At 45.1% G+C, this 16,666-nt stretch overlaps 1 protein-coding gene across 1 annotated transcript in view; it reads right to left on the reverse strand.

The window, feature by feature from the left end:
- ASPM (assembly factor for spindle microtubules) overlaps positions 1 to 16,666 on the reverse strand; it is a 78,572-nt gene that overhangs the window by 24,304 nt on the left and 37,602 nt on the right. The window contains exon 16 of the mRNA XM_068125323.2: positions 8,789 to 12,877. Coding sequence (XP_067981424.2) covers positions 8,789 to 12,877 — 4,089 coding nt within the window. The remainder of the gene's footprint in view (positions 1 to 8,788; positions 12,878 to 16,666) is intronic.

A 16,666-nucleotide genomic window follows, 5' to 3' on the forward strand; every position in this document is an offset into this window, starting at 1 on the left:
GAGAAGTCCTTTGCTGAGGTGCCATGGCTGGAGAGAGAGGAAACCACACCCAGCCAGCTGGCATGATGACAGATGAAGTCGCCACATATGAGGAAGAGAGAGTTTGGATGAGTTTGATGGAGTTTGGATGAGAGAAAGGATGATTGGAATTGAGTGAACACAATTATGATTTTGAATTCGTAATTGTGTTCACCCAACCGTACGGAACTTCACATCAGGATTTAAATATTTGTTTATGTCACGAATGTTGTTAAAAGTTCATTTTTTATATTAATGTTATTTCATTTGTGATTGGAGTTTTGCTGTTTGGAATGAAAAAAGAGATATCGAATTCAAGTGAATGACGAAATGCCGTGACGGTTTCTACTTTCTAAACGTGAATTCGCTGATCGCCATATGCAGATTCGCCTTTGACCGAGTATGGAGCAAACGTACCCGTTTGTTTGCGAACGGGTACGTTTTTCGTGGAAGTCCTTCACGAACTTGCTGTCCATGTCTGACGTGCGACTGAAGGTGCTACAATAATGAGGAATGTATTGGTTTCATGCTTTAGCATTCGCCGTTTCTGCATTTTCTGTTTGCTTATGGCCTCCCACCCGTGCTTAGCACGGGTACCTCACTGGTAATAATAATAAAAAATTGGTGAGTGACCTGAGCATGCTCATTGCCACCCCCAATATTTGTCGCTTCATACCATTCTTATCACCTATTTTTCTTTCCGCACCATCTTATCCTACTTCCCCTTTCTCATCTTGCCCCAATGGGGATGCTAGACTATTGCAATGCCCCTGTCTGTGTGTCTGTCTGTGTACACATCCATATATTTTCGCTTAAAAAATGTTTTCCTCTGCAGCCGCTTGTTCGATCAATGCAAATATTTAAACATAGGAGGGACAGACTCATCATGGAGAGTTTTTTTATTGCCGACTCTGACATCATATATCACATGTTATGGCAGCCATATTGGATTAAAGGAAAATAATTTGGACATTTTCTCTGAAACCGCTGAACGAAAAAACATTGAAGCTTGCCATGTGTCATCAACTCCAAAAGGGGAATACTGTATAGGGTGATAATGATGACCTAATCAGTTAAGTGGTATTACAGCCATAATTGGTTGAATTGAAATCCTTGCCCAAAAATCTGAAACTTCATATAATAATAATAAATCTTTATGGTCCCATTTTCAGGGAAATTATTATTTTCAAGCCAGGGATATAATCTGATCAAGGACCCAAAGTGAGGGAAGAAATATATTTATGACGTTCATAACCCTTGCCAAGAAACTATGTGACATAATCGGGTGCATGGATGATATGCGTTGATGGAGCATAATAGCAGTGGGCCATCATAAGAAGCGTGTTTAGTCAATGGCATTTTTATTCAGAATGAACGCGCGAGGCGGGACTTGTGCGCTCTTCTGAGTACAAACAACAACAACAACAACAACAACAACAACATGCATTTTAAGGCCATTTTCCCGGCTAGAGCGGGGGTTAGCCTTGCGGTCCTTCATGACAATCAGGGTAGATGGTGGAGTGATTGATTGATGTAGTGATTTCAAGATGGCGATGGCGCATTCTGGCGTGTGCTGAGGAGATCGCGTGGAGTAAGGAGAATTAACTGTACCGCGAGCCTGAGGATAATTAACTGTACCGCGAGCCTGAGGAGAATTAACTGTACCGCGAGCCTGAGGAGAATTAACTGTACCGCGAGCCTGAGGAGAATTAACTGTACAGCGAGCCTGAGGAGAATTAACTACCGCGAGCCTGAGGAGAATTAACAGTACCGCGAGCTGAGGAGAATTAACTGTACCGTGAGCCTGAGGAGAATTAACTGTACCGCGAGCCTGAGGAGAATTAACTGTACAGCGAGCCTGAGGAGAATTAACTACCGCGAGCCTGAGGAGAATTAACTGTACCGCGAGCCTGAGGAGAATTAACTGTACCACGAGCCTGAGAATTAACTGTACCGCGAGCCTGAGGAGAATTAACTGTACCGCCAGCCTGAGGAGAATTAACTGTACAGCGAGCCTGAGGAGAATTAACTGTACCGCGAGCCTGAGGAGGGGAGCTCACATTTTTGGTGAGAACTGGTATTCTGAGATTGGTCTGCCTTAGAAGGAGAGCTTTAAGGAGGTCATCCTGCCTGCCTGCTTTGGCCTTGGTGTTATCATCTTCCACCATTGCCTGTTGATGGTCCTGTTCGTCTCCTCATCATCTCTTTGTCATCCTGCTCATCACATCGCCTGCTCCATGCCCATCCTCTCATCGCCTGCTCCGTGCCCATCCTCTCAACCGCTGCCACCAGAGATAGGGCGCCATTTTGTGTCCCTCGCCCCGTCTGTGCTTGTGACTTGACGCCTTAGTTTTTATCGGATTTATTTTACTTCATTGTATATAGTTATTATTGATTTCATTCTCCGTTTATTTGTTCGGGATTAAACCCGTTTGGTTTTATTCAAAGCTTTATCCCGGTGTGTACCCTGGTTAGAATAGGTACACCGTATCCCTGCGTGTCGTAAGAGGCGACTAAGAGGGTTGGCGTCAGGAAGGGCATCCGGAAATAAAAACATTGCCTCAAAAAGAGAACCATGACAATTACAACTACATATGGGCAGGGTACAGACCGAAGTGGAGATCGGTTTCTGAGGTTTGGGACGTGGAATGTAGGGACAATGACAGGGAGATCAGGAGAAGTGGTGGAAGTATTGATCAGAAGAAGAGTGGACATATGTTGTGTGCAAGAGACGAGATGGAAGGGAAGTGGTGTGAGAATGGTGAAGGGTAGGCAGGGACAGAAATACAAGTTTGTGTGGCAAGGGTGCCCGGAGGGCGTGAATGGTGTTGGTGTCCTGTTTTCTGAGGAGTTTGGAGACAGTGTGGTGATTGTGACTAGAGTGAGTGATAGGTTGATGATGGTGAAAACGATGATTGGAAAGCTCTTGGTGAACGTCATCTCAGGATATGCTCTGCAGGTTGGCCGGAGCGATGAAGAGAAGGACAAGTTCTGGTGTGCGATAGAGAAGCTGATGGAAAACGTGAAAGATGAGGAAGTTGTTGTGGTAGGAGGAGACCTAAATGGACATGTGGGAAGGAGTATGGACGGTTTTGAGGGAGTTCATGGGGGTTACGGATATGGTGTGAGAAATGGAGAAGGTGAAAGGATTTTGGAGTTTGCTGATGGAGCTGATTTGTTGATTTGTAATACTCAGTTCCAGAAAGAGGATAATAAGCTTGTTACATACACGTCAGGTGGGTCGACGACAACCGTGGACTACCTGATGGTGCGTAGGCGAGATAGGGGGCACCTCCGGGACACAAAGGTGATCCCAGGGAGGAGGCTGTTTCACAGCACCACTTGGTTGTCTGCGACATAAGGGTGAAAGGTGCGAGGAGACCTGGGCGGGTGAAGTACCAACCGAGAATGAAGGTGTGGAGGTTGAAAGAGGTGACAGTAAGGGAGGCATTAAAAGAGAGGCTGAGTAGGGTAGAGGATGATGTGGTTGAGCTTGAACGTGGTTGGATATCAATGAAAGATAGTCTGTTGGGAGCCGTTGGTGAGGTATGTGGATGGACAAAAGGACCACCGAGGAACTCGGAAACATGGTGGTGGGATGAGGAAGTTGGAAAGAGGATTGACGATAAGAGGAAGAAGTTCAAGGTGTGGCAGAAGGCGAAGGGTACGGGAGCAGAAAAAGCAGAGCATGAAAGTTATAAGGCAGCCAAGAAGGCTGCAAAGAAAGAGGTAGCAAAGACGCAGGAGGCATGTAGGAAAATGTTCGGAGAAAGTTGGATTCGGAAGAGGGTCAGAGAGTGGTATTCAGGATTGCAAAGCAGATAGCGAAAGAGAGGTGTGATGTGATGGGGGTGAGTTGCTTGAAGGATGAAGTGGGACAAATCGTTGTGGACCCAGATGGAATTAAAGGAAGATGGAAAAGATATATGGAAATGCTGTTGAATACAGAGAATGAATGGGATGGCAACATAGAGAGTAACCCAGTTTTAGGACCGGCAGAGAAGATAACTGAAAAGGAAGTTGAGGAAGCGATAAAAGCAATGAAGAGTAGAAAAGCGGGAGGGCCGACGGGAGTTGTGTGAGATATGTTGAAGGCAGCAGGAAGTTGGGGGTGTGAAGAGAATGACAGAGATCTGTAATCTGGTGGTGAAAGAAGGCCGCATTCCAGTGGATTGGGAACTGAGTACCCTCGTCCCTCTATACAGGGGGAAAGGTGACCCTCTGGAGTGTGGCTCGTACCGAGCGATAAAGTTATTGGAGCATGGAATGAAGGTATTGGAAAGGGTGTTGGAGAGGAGGATAAGGAAGAAAGTGAAGATCGACGAAATGCAGTTTGGATTTATGCCAGGAAGAGGCACGACAGACGCGCTTTTCATTGTGAGGCAGTTGCAGGAGAAGTACATGGAGAAGAGGGAAGAAGATGTTTCTTGGGTTTGTTGATCTGGAGAAAGCATTCGATAGGGTTCCACGCAAAGTACTGACATGGGCATTGAGGAAGTTGGGAGTGGAGGAATGGTTGATCAGAGTAGTGATGGCAATGTACGAAAGAGCGCGCACATCTGTAAGGACGAAGGACGGGAACAGTGGTGAGTTTGAGGTGAAGTTCGGAGTGCATCAGGGGTTCGGTACTAAGCCCACTACTATTTGTAGCTGTGATGGAGGTGCTGGCACAGAATGTAAAGGAGGGTCTACCGTGGGAGTTGTTGTATGCAGATGATCTGGTGTTGATTGCGGAAAGTATGGATGGACTGAAGGAAAAGATGAAGAAGTGGTAGGAATGTATGGAGACAAAAGGTCTGAAGGTGAATATAGGAAAGACGAAGGTGATGGCAAGTGGTAAAGCATGTGGTGAGGTGGAAAGAACTGGGAAGTGGCCATGTGCTGTGTGCAGGAAGGGTGTCGGAGTGAACTCCATTCAATGTACAATGTGCGCTGAGTGGGTTCATCAAAAATGTGGTGGTCTGAGAGGGTCATTAACCAGTGTGGCAGCTACATTCAAATGTAAGGTGTGCACAGAGGGAGCTGCAGATGGAGGAAATGTTGAGTTGGATCTTGGAGACGGCGTGAAGCTGTAAGGTGTGAAAACATTTTGCTACCTCGGAGACATGCTGAATGGAGAAGGTGGATCAGACTCGGCAACGGTTGCAAGAGTGAGATGTGCTTGGAGGAAGTTTCGGGAACTGAGTGGGGTGCTGATGAGGAGGGGAGTGTCGTTGAAGCTGAAGGGAAAGGTGTATGCTGCATGTGTGAGAAGTGTTATGATTTATGGGAGCGAGACATGGGTAATGAACGTAGAGCAGCAACGAAGGCTGGAAAGGGTGAAAATGTGAATGGTTCGGTGGATGTGCGGAGTATCAATGAGAGAGGAAGACAAATGATGAATTGTGAAAGATGATGGGAATAGAGCCTGTGATTGATGCTGTGAAGAGAAACAGGTTGAGGTGGTTTGGTCATGTGTTGAGGAAGAATGAAAGTGACTGGTTGAGAAGAGTGATGGAAATGAATGTAGAAGGAAGTCGAGGACGGGGAAGACCAAGAAAGACTTGGCTAAAGATGGTGGAAGAAGAAATGCGGGCAAGGGGGTTAAACAAGGAGAGATGCAGAAAATAGGGCAAAATTCTGAGTTTTCGTTCTCATTTTTCATAGCTCTCACATGCACCTCCCCTGTTATTACCTCCGCCACCAAAGGTGGATGGGGGTTATGTTTTCACCCCTGTCTGTCCGTTTGTGAACAAAATGTCTCTGCTTTTGCTGATTTTTTCTAAAATATTGCTTTTTCTTGTCTTCATCAATGATCTCTCTGACTCTCTGGAAAATCCTCTCTATCTCTTTGCTGATGACTCCACTCTCTGCCACTCCATTCCTCATCCCTCAGATCGGCAGTCTGCAGCCTCCTCACTATCTGCACACCTGGACAAAATCACAGACGGGTCAAACAAGTGGAACATGTCTTTCAATCCTGACAAATCTCATACTCTTACTATGTCTCTCGGAAAAGACCGACTGGACAACCCTCCCATCTACTTTCTCAACAATCCTCTCTAAGAAGTTCTGTCAGTCAAGCTTTTGGGTCTCACTATCTGCCATGATCTTTCCTGGGAAAACCACATTTCCAAGCTGGCCTCCATAGCCAGTCGCCGACAGGGCATCCTCCGTCATGCGAAGTCCTTCCTTGGCACACCTGAGCTCCTCACCACATACAAGGCTTTCATCTGCAGCTCAATGGAATACTGCTCTCCCCTCTAGGCCGGTACTCCTGCCTCACACCTAGCTCGTCTTCACGCTGTTGAAACCAAAGCTTTCAGAATCATTGGAATCTCCTGCGATGAAGCAGATTGTGAGGGGCTTTCACTCACTCACCGCAGGCAGGTTGGTGGTCTTTCTGTCTTCTACTGACTCCTCTCCAGCGTAGCTCCCCCAGCTCTCTGTGCTCTGTCCCCCAAATATTCCTACAGATCACACAAGATCTGCCAGAAACCCTCTTCTGGTGAAATTGCAAAAATCAACTCTCTGCTCACCTTCACTCTGTAATTCCTCTTTACTCCCGCCTCTGGAACAAACGCCCTCACTCTATTCACTCCCACTCCTCCCTCCAGGTCTTTAAAACAGCTGTTCACCACCATCTCTTATCTTCCCCATCCAAAACCTTGATCTTTTCTACCCCCGTTCATTCACCCCAGATCTACTTTTTTGAAATACCAACTTCTTTCCTGGAAGTCCTAGCAGTGTCCATGTGTTATATATTTCCCCCACCCTCCGCCCTTCCCATGCCTCCTCCCCCCCGCCCCCCCACCCTCTCCCTCCCACAGATCTCCCGATGTCCCTGTTCTCTGCTGTTGTACTTGTGTGCTTCCCTCTCTCTCCCCATCTTGTCTCCCGCTCCATTTATTGTATGTTTTTTGTGTCAGTTTTTTTTGTGTGATCAATGTTAGCTCTTACACGAGCCTCGATCTTGAATACCAAAAAAAAAAAAGAGTAAAAAAATCTCAAAAAGTTGTAATTTGGCAGAGGTGTAGCGTATGTGACAACCACGAAATGATTAGATTTTGGTGAAGATCTGGATCCGGAAGTGATTCTTCACCATTGGGAGATAGGGCCAAAAACGATACATCGCAGGGTATCTCAAAAAGTTATGGATGGATTTGGAGGAAACTTGTTGGACAGGTTGTGTGCACGACAAGGAAGAATCGATTCAATTTTTGTGAAGATCCGGATCCGGATCCAGCTTGCAGAATTTTTAAAGTGATTCTTCACCATTGAGTGATGTGGCCAACGAGGCGTAGGTATGCTCTCTATTGAGTGCCGTTCTAGTTACCCTGCGCTCGCGAGGCAAAAAGCAGGGTTAAGCAATCGTTTACGTACGTGTGCCGTACGTTTGCCATGTGCCGTACATGTGCCGTGTCTGCATTTTAAAAATTCATTTTCTCGGCAACCGTTGGTCGATTGACATGAAATTTTACCGTGGGAGCGCATCTGCCTGTAAATGTTTTTGCTGATAATTATGACGTCATAGGTCACGTGGTACGGATGCCATCCTGGAAAAACGTTACACCTCTATATCTACCAAACCAATTAATGGAAAAAATTGAAACATGGCTCATTTTTAAGTACACCCCATGGGGAATAAGATATGTTATTGATGATGTCATAGGTGCCTCCATTATGTCGTCATAATTCGGCAAGTCCAACGCTTGATCTGATCAGTATGAAAAAAAAAAATCCTCTGCAACCGTTAGTCCGATGAACAAGAAATTTTCAGAATACGAGCGGCTCCTCCTGTAGAATAGTTTCAATTATAATTATGATGTCATTGGTCCCTCTCTTCACTGGTAATTCCCTGTTTGTCGTTAAAGGCGGAAAAAAGGGTTGGCGTCAGGAAGGGCATCCGGCCGTAAAACATTGCTTCAAAAAGGGGACCGAAAAACAACAACAACCACGGTTCCCGAAAAAGGCCAACCCCCGCTTGCGGGGAAAAATGGCCTCTAAAGGTGGTTTTTTTTTTGGTTTTTTTTTTGGTCACGTGGTACAGGCACCATCTTGGAAAAATCTAAAAAAGGTGCACCTCTATATCTCTGAAACCACTCCATGGAAAAATTGGGACCTGGCTCATTGTCAACTACTCCCCATGGAGAATAAAATGTTAATTATGATGGTCATCAGTGCCTTCGTTATGACGTCATAATTCAACAAGTACAACACTTATCCGATCATTAGGAATTATTTTTCTCAGCAACTATCAGTCTAATGGACATTAAATTTTCACCATAGGAGTGCCTCCTCCTGTGGAATATTTTAATGATAATCATTACGTCATAGGTCATGTGGTACGGACGCCATATTGGAAAAACCGAAAAATGTTGCACCTCTATATCTCCAAAACCGCTCCATGGAAAAAATGGACATGTGGCTCATTGTAAAGAACAACACATTGGGAATAGGTGTTGTTAATGATGACGTCATTGGTGCCGTAATTATGACGTCATTGATGCCGTAATTATGACGTCAATTCAATATGGACAACGCTTAGTCTGATCAGTTTGAAATTTATTGAGTGTGATCTATGCAACAATTATATTCGAGAATATAAACTTATGATGTTATCGCTCACTTGGTCTGTCAGCCATATTTGATCAAATATAAAAAAATAACGTTCAAAAACAGAAGAGTTGCCTCGTACCAAGCTGACTGCACAGGATAAGTATTCTATGAATACCATCTAGTTTTATTATGGAATAAGTACATATTACCAAAGCTTCCATTCCATACATACCTGGAGGAGGAGGACACTTTTCATATTCTGACGCCCGATCTCCATGAATCGTTCAAGATTTAAACGCTCTCTGCGAGTTCTCCAAGCATGTTGGATCGCCAACGATGCATTCCTGAGAGCTTGGTACTTCCTACGCTGCATGTAACACCTCCAATTGGCCTGAATCACAATCGCAGCGGTGTGTCTTGCCTGCATTTCATTTTTTGTTTGCTGGTCAGTTACTACAGCTCTGTACCATCTTTGGATGGTGATGGATGCATTCGTGTATTCTAGGAACTTCACACGAGACTGAAAACCTCTCCAGGCAGTCTGAATGGCGGTGGCTGCCTTTTGTCGTCTTCTCATGTCCTTTCTTGTTCTCTGACCTAGGCATACAGAGCGGTAGCATTGCTGAATCACCAACGATGCATTCCTGAGAGCTTGATACTTCACCCGCTGGATATGACAACTCCAATTGGCCTGAATCACGATCGCAGCATCATGCCTTCCTGCCATTTGTTTCCTGGTTTGTTGGCCAGCTAATACAGCTCTGTACCATCTTTGGATGGTGATGGATGCATTCCTGTATTCTAGGAACATCATACTCGACCGATGACCCCTCCATGCAGCCTGAATCACGATCGCAGCATTGCGTCTTCCCTGCATGTCTTTCCTGGTTTGTCGGCCAGCTAATACAGCTCTGTACCATCGTTGGATGGTGATGGATGCATTCCTGTATTCTAGGAACATCATACTCGACCGATGACCCCTCCATGCAGCCTGAATCACGATCGCAGCATTGCGTCTTCCCTGCATGTCTTTCCTGGTTTGTCGGCCAGCTAATACAGCTCTGTACCATCTTTGGATGGTGATGGATGCATTCCTGTATTCTAGGAACATCAAACTCGACCGGTGACCCCTCCATGCAGCCTGAATGATGGTGGCTGCTTTTTGTTGTCTTTGCATTTCCTTCCTCATTCTCTGACCTATACGTACAGACCGGTACCATTGCTGAATGACCAAGGATGCATTCCTGAGAGCTTGATACTTCACAAGCTGGATATGACACCTCCAATTGGCCTGAATCACGATCGCAGCATTGCGTCTTGCATGCATTTCTTTCCTGGTTTGTCGGCCAGCTAATACAGCTCTGTACCATCTTTGGATGACGATGGATGCATTCCTGTATTCTCGGAACATCATAGTTGACCGGTGACCCCTCCATGCAGCCTGAATCAAGATCGCAGCATCATGTCTTCCTGCTATTTCTTTCCTGGTTTGTTGGCCAGCTAATACAGCTCTGTACCATCTTTGGATGGTGATGGATGCATTCCTGTATTCTAGGAACATCATACTCGACCGATGACCCCTCCATGCAGCCTGAATCACGATCGCAGCATTGCGTCTTCCCTGCATGTCTTTCCTGGTTTGTCGGCCAGCTAATACAGCTCTGTACCATCTTTGGATGGTGATGGATGCATTCCTGTATTCTAGGAACATCAAACTCGACCGGTGACCCCTCCATGCAGCCTGAATGATGGTGGCTGCTTTTTGTTGTCTTTGCATTTCCTTCCTCATTCTCTGACCTATACGTACAGACCGGTACCATTGCTGAATGACCAAGGATGCATTCCTGAGAGCTTGATACTTCACAAGCTGGATATGACACCTCCAATTGGCCTGAATCACGATCGCAGCATTGCGTCTTGCATGCATTTCTTTCCTGGTTTGTCGGCCAGCTAATACAGCTCTGTACCATCTTTGGATGGCGATGGATGCATTCTTGCATTCTAGGAACTTCACACGAGACTGAAAACCTCTCCAGGCAGTCTGAATGGCGGTGGCTGCCTCTTGTCGTCTTCTCATGTCCTTTCTTGTTCTCTGACCTAGGCATACAGACCTGTACCATTGCTGAATCACCAACGATGCATTCCTGAGAGCTTGATACTTCACCCGCTGGATATGACACCTCCAATTGGCCTGAATCACGATCGCAGCATCATGCCTTCCTGCCATTTCTTTCCTGGTTTGCTCGCCAGCTAATACAGCTCTGTACCATCTTTGGATGACGATGGATGCATTCCTGTATTCTCGGAACATCATACTCGACCGATGACCCCTCCATGCAGCCTGAATCACGATCGCAGCATTGCGTCTTCCCTGCCTTTCTTTCCTGGTTTGCTGGCCAGCTAATACAGCTCTGTACCATCTTTGGATGGCGATGGATGCATTCTTGTATTCTCGGAACATCATACTCGACCGATGACCCCTCCATGCAGCCTGAATCACGATCGCAGCATTGCGTCTTCCCTGCCTTTCTTTCCTGGTTTGCTGGCCAGCTAATACAGCCCTGTACCATCTTTGGATGACGATGGATGCATTCCTGTATTCTTGGAACATCATACTCGACCGATGACCCCTCCATGCAGCCTGAATCACGATCGCAGCATTGCGTCTTCCCTGCCTTTCTTTCCTGGTTTGCTGGCCAGCTAATACAGCCCTGTACCATCTTTGGATGGCGATGGATGCATTCTTGTATTCTCGGAACATCATACTCGACCGATGACCCCTCCATGCAGCCTGAATCACGATCGCAGCATTGCGTCTTCCCTGCATTTCTTTCCTGGTTTGTTGGCCAGCTAATACAGCCCTGTACCATCTTTGGATGGCGATGGATGCATTCTTGTATTCTCGGAACATCATACTCGACCGATGACCCCTCCATGCAGCCTGAATCACGATCGCAGCATTGCGTCTTCCCTGCATTTCTTTCCTGGTTTGTTGGCCAGCTAATACAGCCCTGTACCATCTTTGGATGGTGATGGATGCATTCTTATGTTTGGGAAACTTGACATGAGACTGGTGACACTTCCATGTTGCTTGAATGATGGTGGCTGCCTTTTGTTGCCTTCTCACTTCCTTCCTCATTCTCTGACCTATCCGTACAGACCGGTACCATTGCTGAATCACCAACGATGCATTCCTGAGAGCTTGATACTTCACAAGCTGCACGTGACACCTCCAATTGGCCTGAATCACGATCGCAGCATCATGGCGTTCTTTCATTTCATTCCTAATTTGTTGGTCAGCTAATGCAGCTCTGTTCCGTCTTTGGATGGTGACTGATGCATCCTTATATTCGTGGAACTTCACACGAGACTGATAACCCCTCCATGCAGCCTGAATGACGGTGGCTGCTTTTTGTTGTCTTCTCATGTCCTCTCTTATTTTCTGGCCTAATCTAACAGCCAAGTACCATCTCTGGATCACAACTGCGGAACGATTTAGGTGCTTATACTTTTCAACGGTTGCACAACACCTCCACTTGGTCTGTATTATCAAAGCAGCATGGTGCATCTGGCGCAACTCCTTTCTGGCTTCTTGGCCCAGTCGTGCAGCCCTGTACCATTGCTGGATTAGCAACGATGCCTGTCGGAGAGCTTGGTACTTCACAAACTGCGCATAACCTCTCCATTTAGCCTGAATCAGCAACGCTGCCTCATGTCGTGCCCACATCTCCTCCCTCGTGTTCTGACCAACTTTCACAGCTCTGTACCACACTTGGATGATCACAGACGCATGCCGCAGTGCCTTGTACTTTACACTACAAGCAAAGCATCTCCAGTTTGCTTGAATTATGGTTGCAGCATTATGCCTTGCCTGCTCTATTTTCCAAGCACTCTGGCTAACCTTTACAGCTCTGTACCATCTTTGTATAAGCACAGCGGCCTTCTTGAAATCTCGATATTTCATGCGACACACATGTGATCTCCACGTGGCCTGAATGGCAGTTGCAGCTACGCAATGCCTTTTAGAGACGTCGTTGCTCTCCTGCAGCAACTGCTGAGCTTTAGTGAATCTCACATCTTTATCCGATTCCACAAAAGGCTGAACATCAAGTTGAAAGGCGGCCATACTGGAGTCAAGGCCAACATCCATTAGCAAATGAGAACGAGAGTGGAATTGCATTTGCGAGCAAGAATTGTCTCCGGAGTATTGCTCGTCTTCTCCGGGATAGGAACGGCAAGACGTAGAATGAAGATCTTGTGAAGAGACGGCCACCTTTCTGTTTCTGTCGAGATGAACGTCGCACTTTTCATTGGTTGATACCTAAATAAGACAGAAGGTTTGTAAGTGATAGCAAAAAATAAATCAACTTATCAACAGTAGGATTACATTTTAGCACATTTCAAGCAAAAAGGTTCATGATACTGGAAGAAAACAAGCATTCCATTAATTAGCTGTTTAAAGTCTTGAACTATCAGTTTCATATTCCACCTTTAATATTTGGCTATGTGGGATAAAATTCCAAGCCATTTTAAACAATCATGGATGAAATACGTCACCGGAGGCATTGTGTTTTCAGGTTGTCCGTCCGGCTGTCCGTCCGTCCGTGATAGGTTTTCGTTACCGCGATAACTTGAGAACGGCTGAAGGGATCTTAGTCAAACTTGGTGCAGGTATGTATAATGAGGTAAAGATTAACTGATTAGATTTTGGGGTCACGAGGTCATAGGTCAAAGGTCATGTTAGGTCAAAATCCTGTTACCGCAATAACTTGTGAACTAGTGATGGGAATCTAACCAAATTTGGTACAATTATGTATTATGATGTAAAGATGAACTGATTAGATTTTGGGGTGAAGACATCAAATGTCAAAGTCTGTTATAGGTCTATAACTTGAGAACGGCTGAAGTGATCTAATTCAAACTTGGTACAGATATGTATAATGATATAAAGATTAACTGATTCAACTTTGGGGTCAAGAGGTCAAAGGTCAAAGTCAGTTATAGGTCTATAACTTGAGAACGGCTAAAGAGATCCAATTCAAACTTGGTACAGATATGTATAATGATATAAAGATTAACCGATTAGATTTTGGGGTTCCGACGTCAAAGGCCAAAGGTCATGTCAGATAAAAATGTGATAACTTGAACAGCTGAAGGGATTTACATTAAAACTTGGTACAGATATGTATAATGAATATTAATGATGTAAACATGAACTGATTAAATTTTTGGTCAAGAGGTCAAATGTCAGAGGTCATGTCAGGTAAAAATGTGATAACTTGAGAACAGCTGAAGGGATTTAAATCAAATTTGATACAAGTATTATAATGATGTACTAATGTGGGCGGAGGCATATCAGTCGACGTCGTGACGTCAAAGAGTGTCGTTCTAGTTTTTTTTTTTAGAACATTCAATAGAGGGGTCAATATATGGTTGAACCCCCCAAAAATTGATACAAAAGGTTTTTCAATGGATTCTGGTACCATTGGGCATGCTAAATAACATACAAAAAATCTAGTAACATCTGACTTCCGGAAAGGGGTCATTTTCAAGATGGGGTCCAAGATGGCCGCCGGGAGCTTAAAATGGCCATAATCTCAATTATTATTCAACCTAGAAAGGTGGTTTTGGTGTCTAACCCTAGGTTTTAGGGCCCAAGGAATCCAATTGAATCAATAAAATTACCATCAGTTAATTATTTATTGACAAGTCCAAGATGGCATCCCAAGGTGACATCCTGATCCACTAAAATGGCTCTGTCGAATAGTAGTCAACCTAGAGAGATATTTTCAGTGTGTATACCTAGGTTTAAGGCACCCAGGAAATCATCAAAATTACTTAAATAAGCACAAAGTAATCAGGTAATCCAGTAAGCCAGGTTTACCAGCGCATTAGGCATTTGTTGTCTTGTACAGTTAGTCCCTATTCATCGTCATCCTCCGACTCACCAGCTAATGAACCAAGTGTGTGTTTCAGATTGGAGATAAGAGTGTAATGTCCCGAATTTGCAGCAATGGTTGAAGAGTCTGAAGGGATGTATACTGCACTATTGAACGGTGAGATGACATTAGAAACTGTGTTCACCTCAGAGACCCTCGGTCGAATAAACGAAGAGCTGGAGAAAAGGAAGATGGAACTGGGTGCTAGGTCCAAGACATGTCAATTGTGGCTGAATTACCAAAGCATGGTAAAAGTTGCTATGTCACTGATAAAGGCAGATCGAACAGGTTCTTGGCTGATGCACCTACGCGCCGTTTCTGACTGCATTCCGATATTCGCCGCAGCTGGGCATTACAGTTACCTGAAATCAGCATACGTCTATGTCCAAGAGATGGGTCAGCTTGATATCAACCACCCAGACATATTCAGAAAATTCGAAAAGGGTTTTCATGTTATTCGTCGCAGCAGCCAGTTATGGGCAGGCCTCAGTTCAGATCTTGTCATTGAGCAGACGTTGATGAGGTCGTTGAAGACCACTGGAGGTCTGACACGCGGAAGCGGATGTCTGAAGAGCAGAGAGCCCTTTGGACCATGTCAAGCCCCATAACATCAGAGTACAATATCGCAATGCAGGAGTTCACAAACCTGTCATACACGACATCTGAACAGCACAAGGATTTGACGGAGTCAAGGATGAAAAGGGACGCTGCTGACCTGGAGGAGATCAGTTCAAAACTTGTAGGATGCTCACCTTCCTCGCCAGACTCTTCATTAAGGAACATTGTCACTGGTGTTGTGGCTCAGGAAGGTGTGAATGTGCATGAATATGAGTCTGTTGGATGCAAAATAATGCACAAAATGATTGGACAGTATGCATTCACATTCTCATTCAGTAGAAAGGATAAAGCCAGAACCCTTGGACAAACATCAGCTATAAAGGTCGCTCCTGATCGAAAAATTGATTCTGCACTTCTTTTTCAACGTTTCCTGGTAGTCTCCCAAACTGGAGAGCTATCATTGCAGGAGGTTATGAGTTATGAGCTCAGTCCTTTCCCTCCTGCCCTCTTTGAAGCCAGAAACGTCTTCCGAAAGGCTGATAAGCCACAACTAGCTCACGCGATCTGTCGAGTAATGGCTATCCTCTTTGGTGGCAAGTGCAAAGATTCCCTTGCAACAATGCGATATAACACCTTCAGCAAGAAGGTTGTCTCTGCTTCGTCTTTTGTAACACCCGAACGTCTGCCCCCAACTGAATCTGATACCAAACTTCACTGTCGTAGAGCGTACTACCAGATCATGGTGTGGATGGGAAAAGAAGAGGGTATGGATGCCATGAAATGGGGGTGGAGCCTGCAGGATAATCAGTTTGTCCCACTTATGTCAAGAATGAACGCTGCTCCAGACAGTCTCTTGAAGGTCATTCATTGTAACTGCTCCACTGCCTGCAAGACACTCCGCTGCTCTTGTAGACGATATGGACTACCATGTACTACTGCCTGTGGACCGTGCCAACTTGAAGAATGTGACAATCCACATAACAAGTTTCTTCCAGAGGAGTCGGAGGATGACGATGAATAGCGACTAACTGTATAAGACAACAAATGCCTAATGGGCTGGTAAACCTGGCTTACTGGATTACCTGATTACTTTGTGCTTATTTAAGTAATTTTGATGATTTCCTGGGTGCCTTAAACCTAGGTATACACACTGAAAATATCTCTCTAGGTTGACTACTATTCGACAGAGCCATTTTAGTGGATCAGGATGTCACCTTGGGATGCCATCTTGGACTTGTCAATAAATAATTAACTGATGGTAATTTTATTGATTCAATTGGATTCCTTGGGCCCTAAAACCTAGGGTTAGACACCAAAACCACCTTTCTAGGTTGAATAATAATTGAGATATGGCCATTTTAAGCTCTGGCGGCCATCTTGGACGCCATCTTGAAAATGACCCCTTTCCGGAAGTCAGATGTTACTAGATTTTTAGTATGTTATTTAGCATGCCCAATGGTACCAGAATCCATTGAAAAACCTTTTGTATCAATTTTTTGGGGGTTAGGTGAGTTTTTTTTCGTATATTGACCCGACTACAACGTTTTGGTCTATTGTGTTACAGACAAAACAAAGGATTGTGGAACAGAGTGGTGACATGGGACAAAGGGACA

Source organism: Myxine glutinosa, chromosome 8 (assembly GCF_964187855.1).
Source record: "Myxine glutinosa chromosome 8, kmMyxGlut1.1, whole genome shotgun sequence".
Classification (NCBI taxonomy): Eukaryota; Metazoa; Chordata; class Myxini; order Myxiniformes; family Myxinidae; genus Myxine; species Myxine glutinosa.